We start from the raw sequence: 19,704 nt of genomic DNA, 5'->3' as shown, positions 1-19,704 counted from the left end.
ACCCAGTAAATTCTTTTGGAAGTTCGATCCAACAGTTTCTTTTCAGCACTTCGACTTGCCAACAACACTTCGACCTACCCAGCAACACTGCGACCTACCCAACAACACTTCGACCTACCCGGCTACACTTCGACCTGCCCAACAATTGTAGAGACCCTAACACAAGAGAGAGAGAGAGAGGAGAGAGAGAGGCCCAAATGCATCGATCTTGCTCTTCTTCTTCTTTTTCGTCCTTTCCCAGCTTCTATCTCGAGGAGTTTGAACTTGCTTGAGAGTGTGTGTCCAAATGAGGTCGAGTTCCTTCTTATTTATAGGCTTTTGAGGCGTACGAATTGCTATCTTTACGTCGACTTGTCCCTTTATGTAGGCCAACTTGATCTTTGCACCATAATGAGGTCTTGGAGGGTCTTTTGACTTTCTTTTGATTCAAATAAATTTTCTTTACAATATGTAACATGCCCAAAAGGGTCTTTCATACATGACAATGACTCATTTGACTTGTAGACTCAATGAGAATCCCTAGAAGCATTCAATTGGTGCTTGACCTAAAATAAATTTCTTTTGAGCACGAAACCTGTGCGTCAAGAATAACAATACTAAATTTATTTTTCTCATTACATCAAATACATAAAATCATGATTACATTTGTCATTATGAAACTTGAACCTAGTTACATATTTCAACACTTGTTCTTAACTAGGGAGGTATTCATAATCCATACAAGGTACTTGGACATTCTCAATTTGAAGAATTCTCACACGAAGAGTTGGATTGGTAATCCATCTGTTTAGCATCATATCATCCAACATTTTCACATAGCAAGGCTTTGACTAACAACTCTATCGCTCCATAAGATCAGAGCACAATGTTGGCGAGACCAATGACTTATAGACACCGTCGTCATTGTCTCTCAAGGTACATACCCCACCCGGGTGTTTACAGAGTATGTGCTTCTAGAACTATTCTTATCTTGGATTCCCAATCCTCAAAGACTATCGGTCCTCTACGAATACTCTTATCTTGGATGCCCTACCTCATCCTCAAAGAGTATCAGATGCTAGATGCTTACCCAATCTTCCATTCTTTCTTCCCAAAGTGAAAACAAGAATGATGTGTCTATCTCTCCCCCTCAACTAGGGAGGATATACCCATTCGTATAAACTTTAAAGGAATGTAGCCATTCCTATAAAAGGAATGTACCCAAGCTCCCACTTATCTAGGGACTTGTCCAAGCTCCCTCTTAACCATGGACTCGCTTTCAGTAGCTTTTTGCTCGAGGTGGAGATCATGGGACTATCAACTGCTTGTGGGGCTCTTTCTTTTGATGTCATGAAGTTCATCTTCAACATTATAGAGCCTTCATCTTTTCATAGGGCATCGACTATCCATCGCTTTCCTTCACCAGCCACATCGGTCATGTCATCCTTCTCTTTGTCGGAAAGTGATCCTCTAGTTCACATCTAGATTTTTCCTCATACAACTACCTCTTTCATGTTTGCTTCAGGATCTTCCATCCAACCACATGAGTGCTAGTTGTAGCTGACATCTACAACTCTCTTTCGGTAGCCCTGTATCAACCCATCCAAATGTTGTTCAAAAATAAAAAATGAACATCATATCAAAGTTACCTTTTGTGATGGCCTTTCATCATGACTTCTTGCTTGCCTGCAACATCCTGCACATAAACACATCTCCAAGGCTTTCAAATGTCAAGGGTCTCCTTTCTTTACAGATCTTATCATGGTCTTCTCTTATGGAGATGTCATGATCAATTCTTCTAGTCATCAAATGTTGACTTCCCTTTTCTTACGTGACCATAGTTGCATCTTTCACGATCTCTTCTTTCTTTCTTCACATATTGCTTCCCAGGAACTTTCATCCATAGTTCCTTCATCTTGATTGTCAACCACCTCATATTCCATATGAGAATATATTATGTTAATTTCATCTTATCAATATGTGAGCCATACCTTCATGCATTTTTTCAAAGAAAGAGATCCTTGATCATTCTCCTCAAGGTAGAGCATTTTACCCATGCCTTGTGCAACTATATGATGGCATGATTTAAACTATTAAATAAATGCATACATACCTCTTTTCTCCTTTTGGTCATCTAGATTTCCTTCGACAACTTCCTTTCCTTGATTGAAAGTATTTTAGTCAACTTAACCTGCTGCACTTCTCTGTCACCATACTATCATCCTTCCAGTCAACTTAACCTGTTGCACTCCTTTGTCACCATACTATCATCCTTCCAAACAATGTATCCCACACAAGGTGGAATGATCAGCGAGACGCTTCTTCGAAGTAGAGGTGAACCTTCTAATGAAGATTCCAACAGAGGATCTAGATTATCCTCATCTGATAGAAGCTCCTTGCAAGATGATGATGTATGATGAATTCCTTCTATCATCCTAGATGACATTCTTTCGACCATATGCATTAAACATGATTGCTACATGATTGAGGTTACCACGAGCTACTTCCTTTATGTGATGATTGCTACATCTGAGTAGACTTCTACTTCAACTATCCTTTTCAAGCTTCTATAATGATTCCTTGCTTCACTCGCATGCTTCTCCCATGATGTCATTTCCTAATATGATGCATCCTATCATTCTTACAATGCTTCCTACCATGATAGCTATTATTTACAAAACTAAAAAGGACTTAGTGGAGGAGATTATCTCAGTCATAGTAGAGATCTCTCAGTTCCCCCTGTTGAAGAAAGTGTAACTAGGTTCGGTCTTCATAATGACACAAGTCAATGATGTAAATAGTATCTAGCAAAAATTATGTAAAATTGAATCATGGGTTTCATGATCAAAATGTATTTGTCTTTGTAGCTCTCAATATGAGCTCTAGGTAATAGGTTGTGTCATTAATGTTTTCACTTGAAATGTACAAGTATGACTCCAAGATCAAGGGTAGAATCATGTGGCAAAAACTCCTTCAAAGGCAAAGATCAAAAGAAATACTAAATGATCCCTCCAAACGAATGCAAAAGAAATAATATATTTTCGGCATATATATTATATTTATAATAGATGATCATGTCGGCTTCAAGTTGGCTAAGGAACAGGTCATGTCGGCTTGATAAGAAGGCCTTATACACTATAAATAGGCCTTCCCTCATTCCAATTCGGACACACAACTTGACTTGGGTTCATCTCCTCTGTCACAAAGTCTATTGGGTCTCATTCCAAGCGAAGAAGTCTGTCCAAGAGAGTGAGGAAACGCAGCCACAGTAGAAGTCTGTTCAGGACCGCAGAGAAGCCCTTCCATAGTCGCAGAAGTCTGCCACACGTGCGAAGTTAGGGCATCATTCAATCTGCCCTCATCACCAAGGAAACATTTTGGTTTTGGGTCTATTTTGGAGGCAAATTTATGCGAGGAAGTCTGGCTGGTAGAGCGAAGGTTTAGGAGGGCTAGGAGAGCCCCAAACCCTCCACACGTGCGAAGGTGCTGTTCATAACTAGGACTGAGTTGCAGTCCATGAAGTCCTCATGATTAGAGCTAATGTGAAGTCTAAAGGATTCGGTTGGATGCCTAGAAGAAGGCTACTAGCCTAGCGAAGGAAGGAGAAGACTTCTAGGCCAAGAGATCACTCACACGTGGGAAAAAAGGTGTTAGTTTCAGATCTACAGTTAGGGTTTCTGAGCAGTCATCTCAAGAACGCAGATCATCTTGTTTAAGGGCAGCGTTAAGAAGATCCACTAGGCTAGTGGACTATCTTGAGTAAGGGAAAGCTTGGAGGAGGAAGAGAAGGGAGAAGGTAGCCAGATCATCCATGTGTAGTAGCAGATCTGATCCATATTGCAGCAAGTGAAGAGGACAGCAGTAAGAAGGGATTCTAGCCTTGATCTTGGAGTCACTTGGTCTCAAGGGTCTTTGTATTGGTCTTGGAAATTTTGTCAAGAGAAGAAACTATAAGAAGAATTACCGTGGGTTTTCCTCTCAGGTTTGGAGAGGTTTTGCCCTGGCTGCTGCCTATATCTTGTGTTATTGTTCTTTTGTTTATTATGCATGGTAGCTGGTTGATGAAGTTAATAATCACTAACATATAAAAGTTCATGGTTTTGAATTATTTAAAGCTTGAAATTACTTCACAAGCAGTTATCATAATAGAGAAATCATTAACATCTCAAGCCCTTAGATTTCTCAACATGGTATCAGAGGGTTGGTAGCAGATCAAGAAAGGGCTGATATAGAACATTCAGGAAGAGGCAAGGCAGCTGAAGTTGAAGGCAAAGCAAGATTCAGAATTCAGATCCACATTCTGAAACTCCAAGATCTATCAAAGTGAGGGATCTATAATCCTCTTACTTCAGTTAAACAGCAGATCCTCAAGGATAAGGCAAGCAGATCTCAGGTTCCCTAGCAGTCAAGTGTAATCAAGCTTCCTCAAGCTCCTTCAAGGTAGCCATCTAAAGTCAAGCTTCAAGGATCATTACATCAAGTATTGATTTGATCAAATCTAATCTTGAAAATGATGTCTTCTTGCAAGGAAAGGAATAAGTTAGTTGGAGTTGCCAACTTCCTTGCTTGGAAGAAGAGGACTGATCTCACTTAAATGAACAAGAAGTTATTGATTATGTACAAAAGAAAATTGCTGCTCCTTTCTATAGTCAAGAACTAGCTAAGCATAACAAGAACGAAGTGAGGGCTAAAAAGATTCTCATAGAATCTATCAAGGACTCTCTGATTCCTTATGTAGCCAAGCTTGAAACAGCCAAAGAGATCTATGACAAACTGATAGATTTATTCTCTGTCAGCACCGCAGGAGAAGGGATCTCTCTGAGGAATGAATTATACAAAATGAAGATCAGCAAAGAAGAAGGTATAACTTCATCTTTCATGAGGGTCTCTAAAATAAGAGATCAGTTGCAGGAATGAGGAGAAATCATGTCTGATCAAGAGATGACTACGATAGTGCTGAATGCATTACCTGAGGAGTGGGGAAGCTTTATAGCAAGCATATGGGCCAAGAAGGAGGCATCCTCACTCAATGATCTATGGGCAATATGCAAAGTGGAAGAAGCCCGATTAAAGGCCAAGGAAGATATTGCCGTTGGATCCAAAGAGCAAGCATTTGCTGCTAGGTTTAAAAGAAAAGGGAAGTTTGGAAAGTTTGAGAGATCTAGTCACCAGCAACATCCCAAGAAAGACATGTCAAAGATTCAATGCTTTGAATGCCATGAATATGGACACTACCGAAGAGATTGTCCCAAATGAAAGAAGGATGGCAAGAGGAAATATGAAGCAACTCATGTCGCTCAATAAACAAAAGACAATGAAAAGAAACCGAAGAAGGAGGACCCTGAGGATCTTTACTATGATTAAAAGATCACCTCCTGTTTTCTTTCATATGTCTTAGTTAGCATAGCATGTTGTGATTCATAGACATTCTTAAGTAACTCTTTTAGAGAATGAACTGATTATGGATTTGGTAACATCCATGGATGAACTATTAATGAACTATTGGTGAACTATTGATGAATGAGGATATGTTGAATCCTCTGGAAATACGGTTAATGATTATGATTGATGTACATTGGATTCCTTTATGTAAGGATTCTAGGTAGAAATGAAATTGTTATGAGTAGGAAATTATAAGCTGAGAACATCCTGGTTCTCCGAATCTTTGAAAAAATTCTACAAGCAAATATCCTCTGTAAAGAATCCAGGTCAATGGTACTTATCAACTACGCTGCAAGTCAAAGATCCCTGAAGAAGTCCACTGCAAGAATCATGATATGATTCAAGACAAATGAGATATGTATATTTTGTTTGATATTATAATATCATGTCACATGGTTGCAGGTAGCATGGATCAATCATGATCAAGAGAAGAAGTATCTCCTCCTTTGAAAAGTTTTAAAGATGAAATCAACATAATATGTCCTCATATAGAGTATGAGGTAGTTGACTACAATTAAGAAACTTTGATTGGAAGCCCTTGGGAATGAAAAGTGTAAGGATGATAGAGATCGTGAGATATGCAACCATGATGGAAACAATCAACATTCATAGAAGATCTGACGAGGAAATCTCCCAGAAAGATATGGAGACTTGGATAGAAGTCTAAAAAGTTGAAGACCCTTGACTACAGATATCTACGAAGATGTGTCAACATGTATGCAAGATGATGATATCTACAAGGAGATGTCACTAGAAACGACCATCACCAAAAAGGTAATATGTGATTTATTTTTGGTTTCTGACTTTTTGGATAAGTCTAGGTATGTATGCAAGGCCTTAGTAAGAAGAGTTGTTAAGGATGTCACAACTATGCACCTTGAGATATGGAGCAATCACCGCTGAAAGAAAGGTGGAGCTAGATGGCCCTATGAAGGAAGCCCTAGATGTAGATCCAAGGAGGATGCTTTCCAGGAAAGAAGGAATGACAGGATGAAGGAAAGTGATGGATGGCTGAACCCTACATATGAAGAAATTGATGACATCAAGGTGTTGGATCATCAGTCAACTAGAAGACCCTATAGAGCATTGATGATAGAGCCCCTATTTTAGAGGGAGCTCTGGAAGATTCCTATGAGTAAAGGAACATGAGTAAAGTTTTTGAGCAAAGAGAAACTTGGAACTCATCCCTGGTTAAGAGGGAGAGTTAGACACGACATTCTTGTCCTTCAGTTTGGAAGAAAGAATGGAGGATTGTGTAATCATCTGGTATTTGACACTCTTTGAGGATGTAGTAGGGAATCCAAGACAAGAGTGGGCAACAGGACCAATATTCTTGAGGGCTGGGAACCCAAGATGAGAATAGTCCTACTAGGGCATACTCGGAGAACACCCGAGTGGGATGACCCTAAGAGAGACAATGATGATGTGTGTCTATTAGTCATTGGTCTTGCCAACATTGTGTGCTCTGATCTAAGTGAGATAAAGTTGTTAGTCAAGGCCTTGCTATATGGAAACAATGTTGGTTGAAATGATGATATAACAGATGCATTGCAAATCCGATCTTCTTATAAGAATTCTTCTATGAACTTGAAAAATTGTCCAATGATCATGTATGTATAAATACCTCCCTAGTTAAGAGGGAGTGTTGAAGAAAGTGTAACTAGGTTCGGTCTTCATGATGACACAATTCAATGATGTAAATAGTATCTAGCAAAATATTGTGTAAATTTGAATCATGGGTTTCATGATTAAAATGTATTTGTCTTTGTAGCTCTCATTATGAGCTCTAGGTAATAGGTTGTGTCATTAATGTTTACATTTGAAATGTACAAGTATGACTCCAAGATCTAGGGTAGAATCATGTGGCAAAAACTCCTTCAAAGGCAATATCAAAAGAGCTACTAAATGATCCCTCCAAACAAATGCAAAAGAAATAATATATCGGCATATATATTATATTTATAATAGATGATCATGGTGTCTTCAAGTCCGGCTAAGGAACAGGTCATGTCAGCTTGATAAGAAGGCCTTATACACTATAAATAGGTCTCCCTTCATTCCAATTCGGACACACAACTTGACTTGTGTTCATCCCCTATATCACGAAGTCTATTGGGTCTCATTCCAAGCGAAGAAGTCTGTCCAAGGGAGTGAGGAAACACAACCGCAGTAGAATTCTTTTCATGACCGCAGAGAAGCCCTTCCATAGCCGCAGAAGTCTGCCACACGTGCGAAGTTAGGGCATCGTTCAATCTGCCTTCATCACCAAGGAAACATTTCGGTCTTGGGTCTATTTTGGATGCAGATTTATGCGAGGAAGTTTGGCTAGTAGAGCGAAGGCTTAGGAGGGCTAGGAGAGCCCCAAACCCTCCACACGTGCGAAGGTGTTGTTCATAACTAGGACTGAGTTGCAGTCCATGAAGTCCTCATGATTAGAGCTAATGTGAAGTCTAAAGGATTCGGTTGGATGCTTAGAAGAAGGCTACTAGCCTAGCAAAGGAAGGAGAAGACGTCTAGGCCAAGAGATCACTCACACATGGGAAGAAAGGTATCAATGTCAGATCTACAGTTAGGGTTTTTGAGCAGTCATCTCAAGAAGGCAGATCATCTTGTTTAAGGGTAGCGTTAAGAAGATCCACTAGGCTAGTGGACTATCTTGAGTAAGGGAAAGCTTGGAGGAGGAAGAGAAGGGAGAAGGTAGCCAAATCATCCATGCGTAGTAGCAGATCTGATCCATATTGTAGCAAGTGAAGAGGACAACAGTAAGAAGGGATTCTAGACTTGATCTTGGAGTCACTTGGTCTCAAGGGTCTTTGTATTGCTCTTGGAAATTTTGTCAAGAGATGAAATTATAAGAAGAATTACTGTGGGTTTTCCTCTTAGGTTTGGAGAGGTTTTGCCCTAACTGCTGCCTATATCTTTTGTTATTGTTCTTTTGTTTATTATGCATGGTAGCTGGTTGATGAAGTTAATAATCACTAATATATAAAAGTTCATGGTTTTGAATTATTTAAAGCTTGAAATTACTTCATAAGCAGTTATCATAATAGAGAAATCATTAACATCTCAAGCCCTTAGATTTCTCAACACCTCCTACTTTGGCTTCTTCTTCTCAGGTTCTTCCACTTCTTCAATGATATGGGCTTCTTCGCTTCCTCTTTTGTTGTTGTCCTTCTTGAGTTTAGGACAATCTCTTTTGTAGTGACCATATTTATGACAACCATAACATTGGATCTTCGACATATTCTTCTCGTTCTTTTTCTAAGGACCAAAGTTTCCTTTCTTCCTAGCCATGGCAACAAATGTTTGGACTTGCTCGTTTGAACCTACATCACTTTTTTGCCTTCAGCCTGTTTTCTTCAATGGGGTGGCTTGCTTCTTTCCAAAGATGCTAGTTTTGAAGTTGCCCCATTTTTTAGATTTCTCAACACCTCCTCCTTTGGCTTCTTCTTCTCAGGTTCTTCCACTTCTTCAGTGATATGGGCTTCTTCGCTTCCTCTTTTGTTGTTGTCCTTCTTGAGTTTAGGACAAACTCTTTTGTAGTGACCATATTTATGACAACCATAACATTGGATCTTCAACATATTCTTCTTGTTCTTTTTCTATGGACCAAACTTTCCTTTCTTCCTAGCCATGGCAACAAATGTTTGGACTTGCTCGTTTGAACCTACATCACTTTTTTGCCTTCAACCTGGTTTCTTCAATGGGGTGGCTTGCTTCTTTCCAAAGATGCTAGTTTTGAAGTTGCCCCATTCCTCTGGAAGTGAGCACTATGGTGGTCATTTCTTTGTCGGACATTGTTTCTCCCAACTCTTGTAGTTGGTCTCTTATTTCCGATACCTTCATAAAGTATGAGGCTATTCCATCTTCCTTTGAGATCTTCATTTTGTGTAGCTCGTTTCTTAAAGATATTACTTCTCCAATGATACTTATAGAGAACAATTCTATTAACTTGTCATATATTTCTAATGATGTCTCCAACTTTGATACATAAGGTATGAGGGGATCCTTGATTGATTCAATGAGAATCCTTTGAGCCCTTACTTCCCCTTTAATATAATTTGCTAGAGCTTGAGCTTCTTCCTTCGGAGGCTTAGTAATTGATCCCTTAACATGTTCAATGACTTCATTTTTTATGAGGATCAAATTTGTCCTCTTCTTCCATGCAAGAAAGTTGGGTGACCCAACCAACTTGTTGCTTTCCTTGTAAAATGAGGTCATTTTAAGAGATTCACACACACACACACATACACACAGTTATATATATATATATATACTTGTGAGGATACTCCTTGATGACAATATCTTCAACTTGGTGCCTTCCTGATTTTGATGATGATGTTGATAATAGAAGATGTCTTCTTTCGAAACTAATCCTTGGCTCAAAGAGAGGGAGATCACCTTGATTCCTTGATGATGATGACAACACCTCTTCTTGCTTCCTCGGATGATAATATAGAGTGAGGTGGCTTCCCAAGATGCTTCAAATGTAGGGTCTTTCTTTGATTGAGTGGATGATGGGCCCTTGAGGTCTTCTTTCCTTTGAAGATTGTAAACTTCCCAATAATGCTTTAACTAGAGAAAACTTCTTTGGAGGATCTAGGGTTTTGAGGTCTCCTTCTTCTGTTGCTTCTAGATGGTGTGATTCTTGAGTAATCATTCTTAATGCTTCTTAGTTTGTTTGGCCCTTATGAATCCCTTCTTGATGATTCGATGTCCTCGAAATTTCCTGAATGATCTTCTTGTGCTTCGGCCCTTGAGTATCCTTCTTTGAGTCGCCTTTTCTTGATGTAGTCACCTTAGCTTTAATACCATGTTGAGAAATATAGGGTAGCTACATTAGGTGATTTATCTTACTTTGATAACTGCTTGTGATGTATTTTTACTTAACTTGATTAGCTTCTTCTTTCACTTGATTATTATTAGTATTTTCTTCATCAAACAACTACCAAACCATAAAGAACAATAAGACACGGGACACAAGATATAGGCGATTAGCCAGGGCAAAAATCTCTCCAACTGAGAGGAAAACCCGCAAGAATTCTTCTCTTCTTATAGAATCTTCTATTGACGAATTCCAAAACCTAAGACCCTTGATCAAGACCCTCCAAGATCAAGTCAACTCTTTCTTGCTTTCCAAAAATTTTTGCAATTTTGATCCTTAGTAGCTTCTTTTGCAACTTCAACCTATCCACTTAAACTTTCAAAGGAACCGTACCATCATCAAAGGAACTGTACCATCAAAGGACTAATCAAAGGAACCATACCATCATAAACTTTCTTATCTTCTGCCCACAGGGAACCATGTTTCTAAAATCAGTTGATGCATCTGATAGGGTGAAATATGGACAATTGTTGTTTCAGCTATTGGATGAGGTTGTTGAGGAGGTGTGGGTGGCTAATGTTGTTCAAGTCATCACAGGTAATGCCTCTAACTATGTTCTTGTTGGTAAATTGTTAGAGGAAAAACACAAAACCATATTTTGGACCCCATGTGCTGCACATTGCATAGACCTCATGCTTGAGGATATTGGCAAATTAGATTGGGTCAAAAACACTGTAGATCATGCCAAAAGCATAACAAAATTGATCAACAATCATTCATGGATTTTGAGCCTGATGAGGAGACACACAGGGGGCAGGGATATTATTAAGGCTGCCATCACTAGATTTGCAACTCATTTTTTGACATTGCAATCTATGCTTTCACAACATAGAAACTTGCAAAAGATGTTTTCTAGTGATGAATGGAATCAAAGCTAGTGGTCTCTCAAACAGGAAGGCAAAGAATTGAAAAAGAAAGTTAATGAAGAAATATTTTGGAGAAAGGCAGTAGAGATTTTGAAGGTTACTCAGCCACTGGTTAAGGTGTTGCGGTTGGTGGATGGGGAAAGATTGGCTATGGGCTTCATTTACGAGGTTATGGATCAAGCAAAGGAGCAAATAAAGAGGGCATACAAGGATAAAGTGGCTAAGTATGGGCCCATTTGGGCAATCATTGATGAAAGATGGAACAATCAACTCCATTGCCCTATACCTGTAGCTGGGTATTTTTTGAACCCACGGTATCATTATAAAGCTCTGGCGGCGGGAGCTTTGAGTGGGGAGGTTAGAGATGGATTGATTGACTGCATTGATCGCATGATCCCATTGGAGTGTGATCAGTTGGAGATACGCCGATAGGTCACAACCTTCAACAAAGCCACAGGTACCTTTGGGAAGAACCTAGCAAAGATTGCCAGGGAAGCAGATGAGCTAGGTAAACAAAAATTTCAGTTTTCAAATTCTTAATACTTATTTTGTTAAATCGCTTATAATTTGAAAGTTGGATATAATTTGTTATTTTGTTGAGCTAACTCATTACACTCCTATGTTTTTTTGCAGCGTAATGGTGGGAGGCTTTTGGTAGCCATTGTCCTCAATTACAGAAGTTTTCAATTCGTCTTTTGAGTCAAACTTGCATTGCTACTGGGTGTGAGCGCAATTGGTCTGTCTTTGAGAGGATTCACATGAAGAAGAGAAACCGTTTGGATAAAAAACGGTTAAATGATCTAGTCTATGTCCAATACAACCTCTGGCTCAGATGCAACCAATTGCTGAACAAAAGACCTGATTCAGATCCCATTGTGTTGGAAGATATTGATCCAACATCAGATTGGGTAGTGGAGAGTCATCCAGCAGAGTTTGATTCTGATGAGGAACTTGATTTGGATTTACAGACGGTGGCATCACTTGAACATAATGTTCAGTTGAATGCAGATCCACTTGTACCAGCCTCAGGGCCAGCCCCAAGTCCTCTAGTTGCAGGCGCTTCCTTGGCTTAGCCACGACGAAAGTGCATATCTTGTCTATCTCAGCAACCACCAGCTGCACAACCTGCTAGTGCTACCACTTCTACAGTTGCAGTTGGAGATGGTGATGATGAGGAGCCATGGGCTTACCTGTTTGACTCTGATTTAGAGGTTGAGCCAGATGATGTTGGCTCCTCTAGCAGTAGCCAGTAGTACTGGTCACAGTTTACTTTTGTTGTAGAGACCATTTCTAGCCTCCTTGGTTATGTGTTTTTGTTTTGATCTCTATATCATCATCATGCATGTATTAGACAGTGCACTGGGTTCCATTTTGATATAATAGATATATTCATGAGCCTACTTTGATCATATGTTTTCTTCTATCTATATTCTAAAGCTTTGTGTTTGGAAACATGAATGAAAATCTTTAAAATTATGTTTATTTATAAAAAAATAAATATTTAATGTATTTTTTACAACGATCGAGTCATTGAATCGAACCAGCCGACCCTCGGTCGAGTCGGAGTCGGAGTTTTAAAACATTAAGTGAACTAATTCAAACCTAGGACACCAAAAAAACAAAAAATTGGCATTAAACATCCATACACAAAAAATAATAAGTAATAACCACCTCATTTAAAAAATAAGTTTTTTACTACATTATTTGCAATGTGAATGAAAAATGGCAATAAGAGGGTGCATAAGAAAGTTAAAAAAATGAAGCTTGCTGTCCAAATATGGAGAAAACCCTTGCATTGGCTCATGGACATGAAAATCATAGCAAATGGAAAAAAAACAAAGAAGCAAAATGTTGGTAGGCAAAGAAGCAAGCAAGCATAACCCTAAATCTATGAAAAAAATCATTAACATAGGGGTTTTTAAGAACATACCTGTTAATGGAAGAAATGAAGTTTGTCTTACTGATCTTCAATCTTTGATCCACAAAGATCCTCAGTCCCTCCTTGAAAACCACCACAAAGCTCTCCCCCTTCCTTCTCCAAGACTAAGAAACCAAAATGAGCCAATAAAACTACCAAAATCGCTTTTCTAGCCGCGGCCCAGCCTGCCCGACGATATTTGAGGTTGTATCACAATATTTTCAGGCAAGAAAATAGTGCGATATTTTCGAATATTGCCGATATTTTGGTGATATTATCAACACTGGTTAAATCTAACTTCAGCAAAATAATCAGTTCAATGATAGGAGGTGGCTTAAATGAAATATGAGATTAAAAAAAAATGTTATGATATTCTCCAAGTATTTGAAAAAAATCATTTGAACAGAAATGCAAGAAAGTAAAATGAAAACCTATACCTTCATGGCTCCTTTATCGTGATCTTGATCACTTGAGAAAATAAGATTCAGCTTGATTTCCTTTTGAAAAAATCATGGAGTATTTGCAAGAGAGTGAAAGGAGATCACACTTGACAAATGGCAACGAAGTCTTTTTTATTTTATCCAATTAATGAAATGTATTAGACATACTGCTTTTATAGAAGAGCAGGTGTTTAAATACAACCATCATAATACCATGTGCTAAGACAAATGCTATTTTAAATAACCCCTAACTTCCCCTTATTCACACATGAGAGAGAACTTTAGTGGTTTGATCTTAGTCAAAAAGTGAAGTGTTCCATTAAATGACTAATTAAAAGCAAAAACTGAGAGTCAAAAGCGGGTCACGCCACTTAGATTCTTAGAAATAAAATAATAATTATTAACATGTGTGATAAATGAAATACTAATAAACCCCTTTTTTCTAGAGTGAAAAACTTTTCAAAACTCCCTAGAATCATGTAATAATATCCACAGTAAACTAGTTTTGTTCAGACACGCGTGACACACTAGTTCGATAATACAGAGATAACAAGCCCTCAAATGTGAAATGGACTAAATAACCACGGGGAACAAAATCCCTCATATATGCTAGGAATCAATGTGGTACACCTACCATGTAATGTTGTGAGATGATGTGGATACCTTGACAATGTGGCACCCATGCCGTCACTAATCTTCTTGGCAATGTATACTAATTCTGATGCATAGCAAGGAACCTATCATGATGAATTATACTCCAAACAAGATGTAAGGTGTGACAACATAGATAATTTGAGTGAGCAAAGATAACATGAGCTAGTCTTACCAACTTAACTAAGCAAACCATGGTGATACAACTTCACCCTCTTTACATCTATCTTTAAAATATGATAGGAAGCATCTTCCTATGTTTCTAAGTTAAATTATGTAAGAGTATTATAATTTATGGAAAGAAAGTAGGGAAAACTTATAAAATAACTTTCAAAAGTCATATGTGCTGAATCTGTATTTGGATCAACTAGCCTTTTTTGTTTTTTGGCTAGCAAGCTTCATTTACTGTTGCTAACCTTTGAGAAAGTCCCATCCACCCACACGGATGAGTTCCTGCTGTTGAAAGAATGGAAGTAAGTGTGAGCTCCGGTTGAGTCTGACGACTGGCCCCTACTCTTTGACCGGGTGGGAGGGCCCCGGTTGAGGATATAGTTCCCTGGGCCGATAGCCATAAGTAGTTAGGATTGATGTTAGACCGAGGGTGAATGAAGGTCCTTCCCTCCTTTCAACCATCCAACTTGCAACCAGCCAGCCGAAACTAAGAAACTAATCAGATCCTTGTTCTCGAACAACCGTAAGTGAGGACGTTAGGTAGGTAAGTGAGGATGAGCTTCCGACAGACGAGCTTCATTCTCTCCAAAAGAAAGAACGAGATGTTCTAGCTATAGTTGCTCGGGAACAACCAATCTTCTTGACCTCGGGAACAGGGTGAATTCCTTCCGAATGAAAGCATGCTCAACTATCATTGGACTTGCCTCCCACTCCCATCCTATCCATACAGGGGGTGATGCAGGATGGCCGGTGAAGGATGGAAAAGCAACTAATCGTTATCCTATTCAACCTCGTCTAGCCTAACTTCTTCCTACCGGCCCCATCTTATCCGGGGGTGAGTGAGGGATGGCCACGGGTGAGGATGGCATCCCCAGGTTAGCGAAAGATGAAATTGAATACGTAACATGCCTCATTATCCAACCTAACATTAGGGTAGGTTCCTCCCATTACCCTTCCTTCCTACAGGAGTTGAGGGGCATTACCCTTCCAGGGGGTGTGGGTATACTTCCGGTTGCCAATTAGAAATTAGTAGTTGAATTCCATCCCGATCTATCCGGCCAGAGTTTATTACGATTAGTTCACTCCCATCCTATTACCGGACCCACAGTTGTTTGTTTCTTTCCATCGATCCAACTAGCAAGTCTACTTATGGCTTGTCCTCCCATCCGAAAGCAATGCACCTTACTGGAAACGGAGCCGAGATTTGAGATTGTCCCATCCGAACTTCCTATCTATAGTTGTCCTCGTATAGCTTCCTTCCGTATATAACCGGTGGGACTACACCCCCGCTCTTTATTTAGGACCGATCCTACTTTCTATTCTAAATTGGTTGAGGCTCTATTCCTACTTTCGATACTGAGGTGAGGAATTCATAGGGCCCGGGGAATCTGTTACCATCAAGACAGTTCTCATTTATTTTTTTGACTACTTTGGCACCTTTCTCTTCCCCTTCTTGATATTTTCCTTTAGTTTCTTAGTCTTCTTTTTTTAGATAAGCATTCAGCTCTAGGACTTTATGGGGCAAGCCTTTTACTGAGGTAGTGGAACTTCTTTTTCTTCCTTTTTTATGCTCTTTACCTCTCAACCTTTTTATTTTGTCTTTAATTTCACTGAGGTTCACATGATTTTCTTCTTTCTGGAATTCTTCATTTGGACTCCTTTTGGTGACATCTGATAAGTTATTATAATTTGAGGAATGCAAATTTTGCATGAATGAAATGGAGATGTAAGGGAAATTATGGAAAAAAAATAAGTATGGAGGTGGTATGATTATGCTACCTATTACGATACTTGGTAGTATCTAGTGGTCTATGCCAAGACACATTTTTCTGAGAACAATTATGTCCATGGTTAGACAAGGCATGAAAGTAAGAGTCTTACTCAAATATAGATAATAATGTTTTGTATCTATGCTGCAGCACACTTTACAAACAAATAAGAATCATCAACACCACTCTGAGCTAGGAAGAATCATATTAACTGGAAGAGATGATCATGGAGTAGTGTTTGTCAACACATTAAGTGAAGTGTCTGAGAAATTGATATACGGCTGCATAATGATTCTGAAGCATAGGTGTATGATGGAGTGTAGGAGAAAAGTAGGCCTGGATCTGGGAGCTAGAATACGAACCTCATACATGCAGCAACATCATACTCGATAGAGTGTGTCTCTAAGGTAGTTACTCTAAAGGGGAAACACAACCCATTCTTTGGACCTCATGCTTGAATATATTGGTAGAATTGACTGGGTGAAGTGTCTAAAAGAAGCAAAATCCATAACTGGGTACATCTACAACCATTCATGGGTTTTGAATCCACCTCCATCCATCCTTAGAATTTTCCACTGCCCACTACAATGGACTTGTACTTATTAAATTTTTTAGTAAATGAAAGGGCCTTTGTGTTATTTTTCAAGACATACCCACACCTGCCAAACATTGTGTCACCATTGCTCCACACAGATCGTTTTACTCAAGTGCAACAACCTTGGTCCTCTCCAAGATTTGTCTGTCTTGAATTGCTCCCTGTCTTGTTTCCCTGCAATGCAACCCTCACACGCTGCACTATCCAATTTAACCTGTGGCAATCGGCACCCTTTTGCTTCCTTGCAAATGTTGAATATGCGAAACTTAAATGCCTATATCTTTCATGCCACAATGTACACCTGCAATTGCCTATCCACTGCCACCATTGTTTCATGTTTGATTTGTAATGCATCTAACTTATACAGTTCATACTTCTCCAACACTTAGGTTTTGCAACAACTTCATTATGTCTAGCTTTGTCTTGAATCTCTCTTTCTCTTGCATCAAAGATAACTTCAATTTTTTTTTCTATTTGTTCTTTTACAAAAAGCAGATACTTCTTGAAAGCAGATATATACTGTACATTCTCTCATAACTGGATCAATTTTAGATGGCTTGTAGAACTCTTGCAAAATATGGTTCATATGCATCAACAAAATTCCAGTTCCCAACCAAATATAGGAATGGCTTCCTTTGTGATGGATAGATGTTACAAAGTTAGAAGTACTAGTTTATTTATGCTGGAGTGGTGCTAATCCTTTTTAGATGGTCCGTAGAATTCTGTTTCAAAATATTGTTGATAGTAAAATGAACAGTCCCCAGCGCCCCGCCCCGCGCCCCCCCCCCCCCTCAATAATGAATGGAATACGTCCAGAAGTTTGCTCATTTATCCTTGACATGTCTATCAATGTTTGGTCAAACACTATTTTAAATTCGACCTCCATAGGATCTTCTTTTTCCATTTTAGATGGTCTGTTGAATTCTGTTTTAAAATATTGTTGATAGTAAAATGAACAAAATTCTAGTCCCTAATATAAGCTTAAGAATGCGCTCCAGCCCCCCTGCCCCCCCATAATGAATGGAATACATCCAGAAGGTTGTGCATTTATCCTTGACATGCCTATCAATGTTTGTTCAAACACTATTTGAAATCAACCTCCACAGGATCTTCTTTTTCTTGAAATTCATTTAAGATATGTAGAAAGAATTCAACCAGCAAAGATATGTACAAAACTATTAAAGCATTTCAAGGCTTGTGGTTGGTTTTACAAACGTGCTAATGCGTACATATGTGTTATTTTTAGTGTTTTTTTATGACGTTGGATTCTCCTTGAAGTTTGCTTTGCTGTTGCCATCTAAATTAAGAGTTTATGAGACAAATAAGCAGAATCCCCATAATCAATATGAAATGATAAATTGTAGGTGGCTATAGCACTTTGAAATTGGATAAGGCAGTTGTTGAGACAACGGGAGGGCTTAGCAATTGTGAAGATTTATTAGAGACCTTGGCACTACAAGTGTATTATGATGCATTATCATTTGTATTTCGTCATGATCATGAAATGCATCAATTTTGCATCTTCATTTTTACCCCTTGATCTACTAATAATCCAACTTTTGTATTTTAAAGGAGGGTGACGGTGGTCATGCCTTGGTATTTCTTGAATTGGCTACACGAGCTGGTGAAGCAGCAGCCACACACATCCGAGATGTCCTCCTTCAGCAGCTTTCTCCAAAGTTGAAAGCACATGCAATCACATGTGCGGATAACTGGCAAATAAGGCAGGCTTCACGTTGATGTACAGTGGGCTGTTATTTTCCTATATTGAGGTGTACATTATTACTGTTTTGTAAATTTTTAAATATCATTTTCCCCATTTTAATTGGGTGAACTCTTCAATAGAAATAAATATTTGATATTGGAATTCTTGTAAGATTAGACATTTCAACTCATTGACTTTTGAGTCATCGTTGATAATGCTTGAACAGGATTTATTGCATCTCTTGCCTGGGGACAAAGAATTTATAACATGCCATACAGAAGCATTCAAATAACAGAAAAAACATATACCAAGAGCGATGGTTTCCAACTATATCCATCTATGATTTGATCAGAAACTGTATATTTGTGGAAAGTTGTTTGTATTGGAATGTTTATAGAAAATAGAGTCCAGCTGATGCAGTGGTTCTGTTGGTATTGGAAGTACTCTCATATTTTTGCAACATCAAAATGGTCTGTTTATTTTACAAGCAATACAAAAAGTGGGCAGTAAACTCCCTGCGTCATTAATGATAGTTGAAGGAAAAAATATTTTTCTTGTGTGAGTATTTCTTAGCCATCATCAACACATGGATGAAATGGTTGGCAGCAATGTTGCTAGCAATGCATCAATGGTTCTTGCCGGCAAGAGAGTCTAACAAACATTGGGTATTGTGTGTACACAACAAAACAAGATGCCGACTTGATTTGTGTGACATGATGTTGAGATGGGCATTCCACTACTTCTCTGACTTTAAATCTTGCAACATGTTATACGAGTTCATCGTAGGGAAAGATGGAGGGTTTTATTATTGCCTTAACATCCTAAATCTACAGAATCGCTTGATTTGTTTAAATGTGTTTGTACACGATTTTCAGTGGGATTAAATAAAAAAATTCTATGTCATGAGCAAAGAGGTACTTAGGAAATACCTGTTAGTTTTAAAGCAAGGCGATGTTGATAGGTAAATCTTTGCTTAGTAAGCAAAGAGTGTGAACCCTTTGTGAGGCTAAGCCACCTACAATATTAATAATCTTCTATAAAGAAGATTTATTTATAATGGTTCTCAAGCGGTGTCCACTGTGAAAACTGGTTCTCTTTATGGCAAGTGTTGCCAACTTACTATTCAATCGGTGAACTTCCGGTGAAATGTTGTTTTACTCTATATTAGATCGTATAAAAATTCAATTCTAGAGAATACTATTAAGAATTACTTTTCATAGCTAATAGATAAGGAATACAAGTAACCTAACTTAACTTTTCATTATATAGACCAAAGGTTTTAT

The 19,704-nt window shown here is 38.6% G+C and overlaps 1 protein-coding gene across 2 annotated transcripts in view; it reads left to right on the top strand.

Annotated features, from left to right (window-relative positions):
- LOC149141943 (F-box family protein) overlaps positions 1–18,870 on the top strand; it is a 223,048-nt gene extending 204,178 nt beyond the window's left edge. The window contains exons 5-6 of one of the 2 annotated variants that reach the window (XM_089447423.1): positions 18,289–18,488; positions 18,648–18,870. In XM_089447423.1, the coding sequence (XP_089303549.1) occupies positions 18,289–18,456 (168 nt within the window). In that variant the 3' untranslated portion in view covers positions 18,457–18,488; positions 18,648–18,870. Of the gene's footprint in view, positions 1–18,288 lie in introns of both variants that reach the window. The other variant, XM_089447422.1, reaches the window with a different exon arrangement.
- The last annotated feature ends 834 nt before the right edge of the window (positions 18,871–19,704 follow it).

Source organism: Pinus tabuliformis, chromosome X (assembly GCF_031772625.1).
Source record: "Pinus tabuliformis cultivar Carrire ecotype Pingquan chromosome X, CPIR1, whole genome shotgun sequence".
NCBI lineage: Eukaryota > Viridiplantae > Streptophyta > Pinopsida > Pinales > Pinaceae > Pinus > Pinus tabuliformis.
The sequence above is the reverse complement of the archived record's forward strand: the minus strand, read 5'-3'. Positions and strand labels throughout refer to the sequence as shown.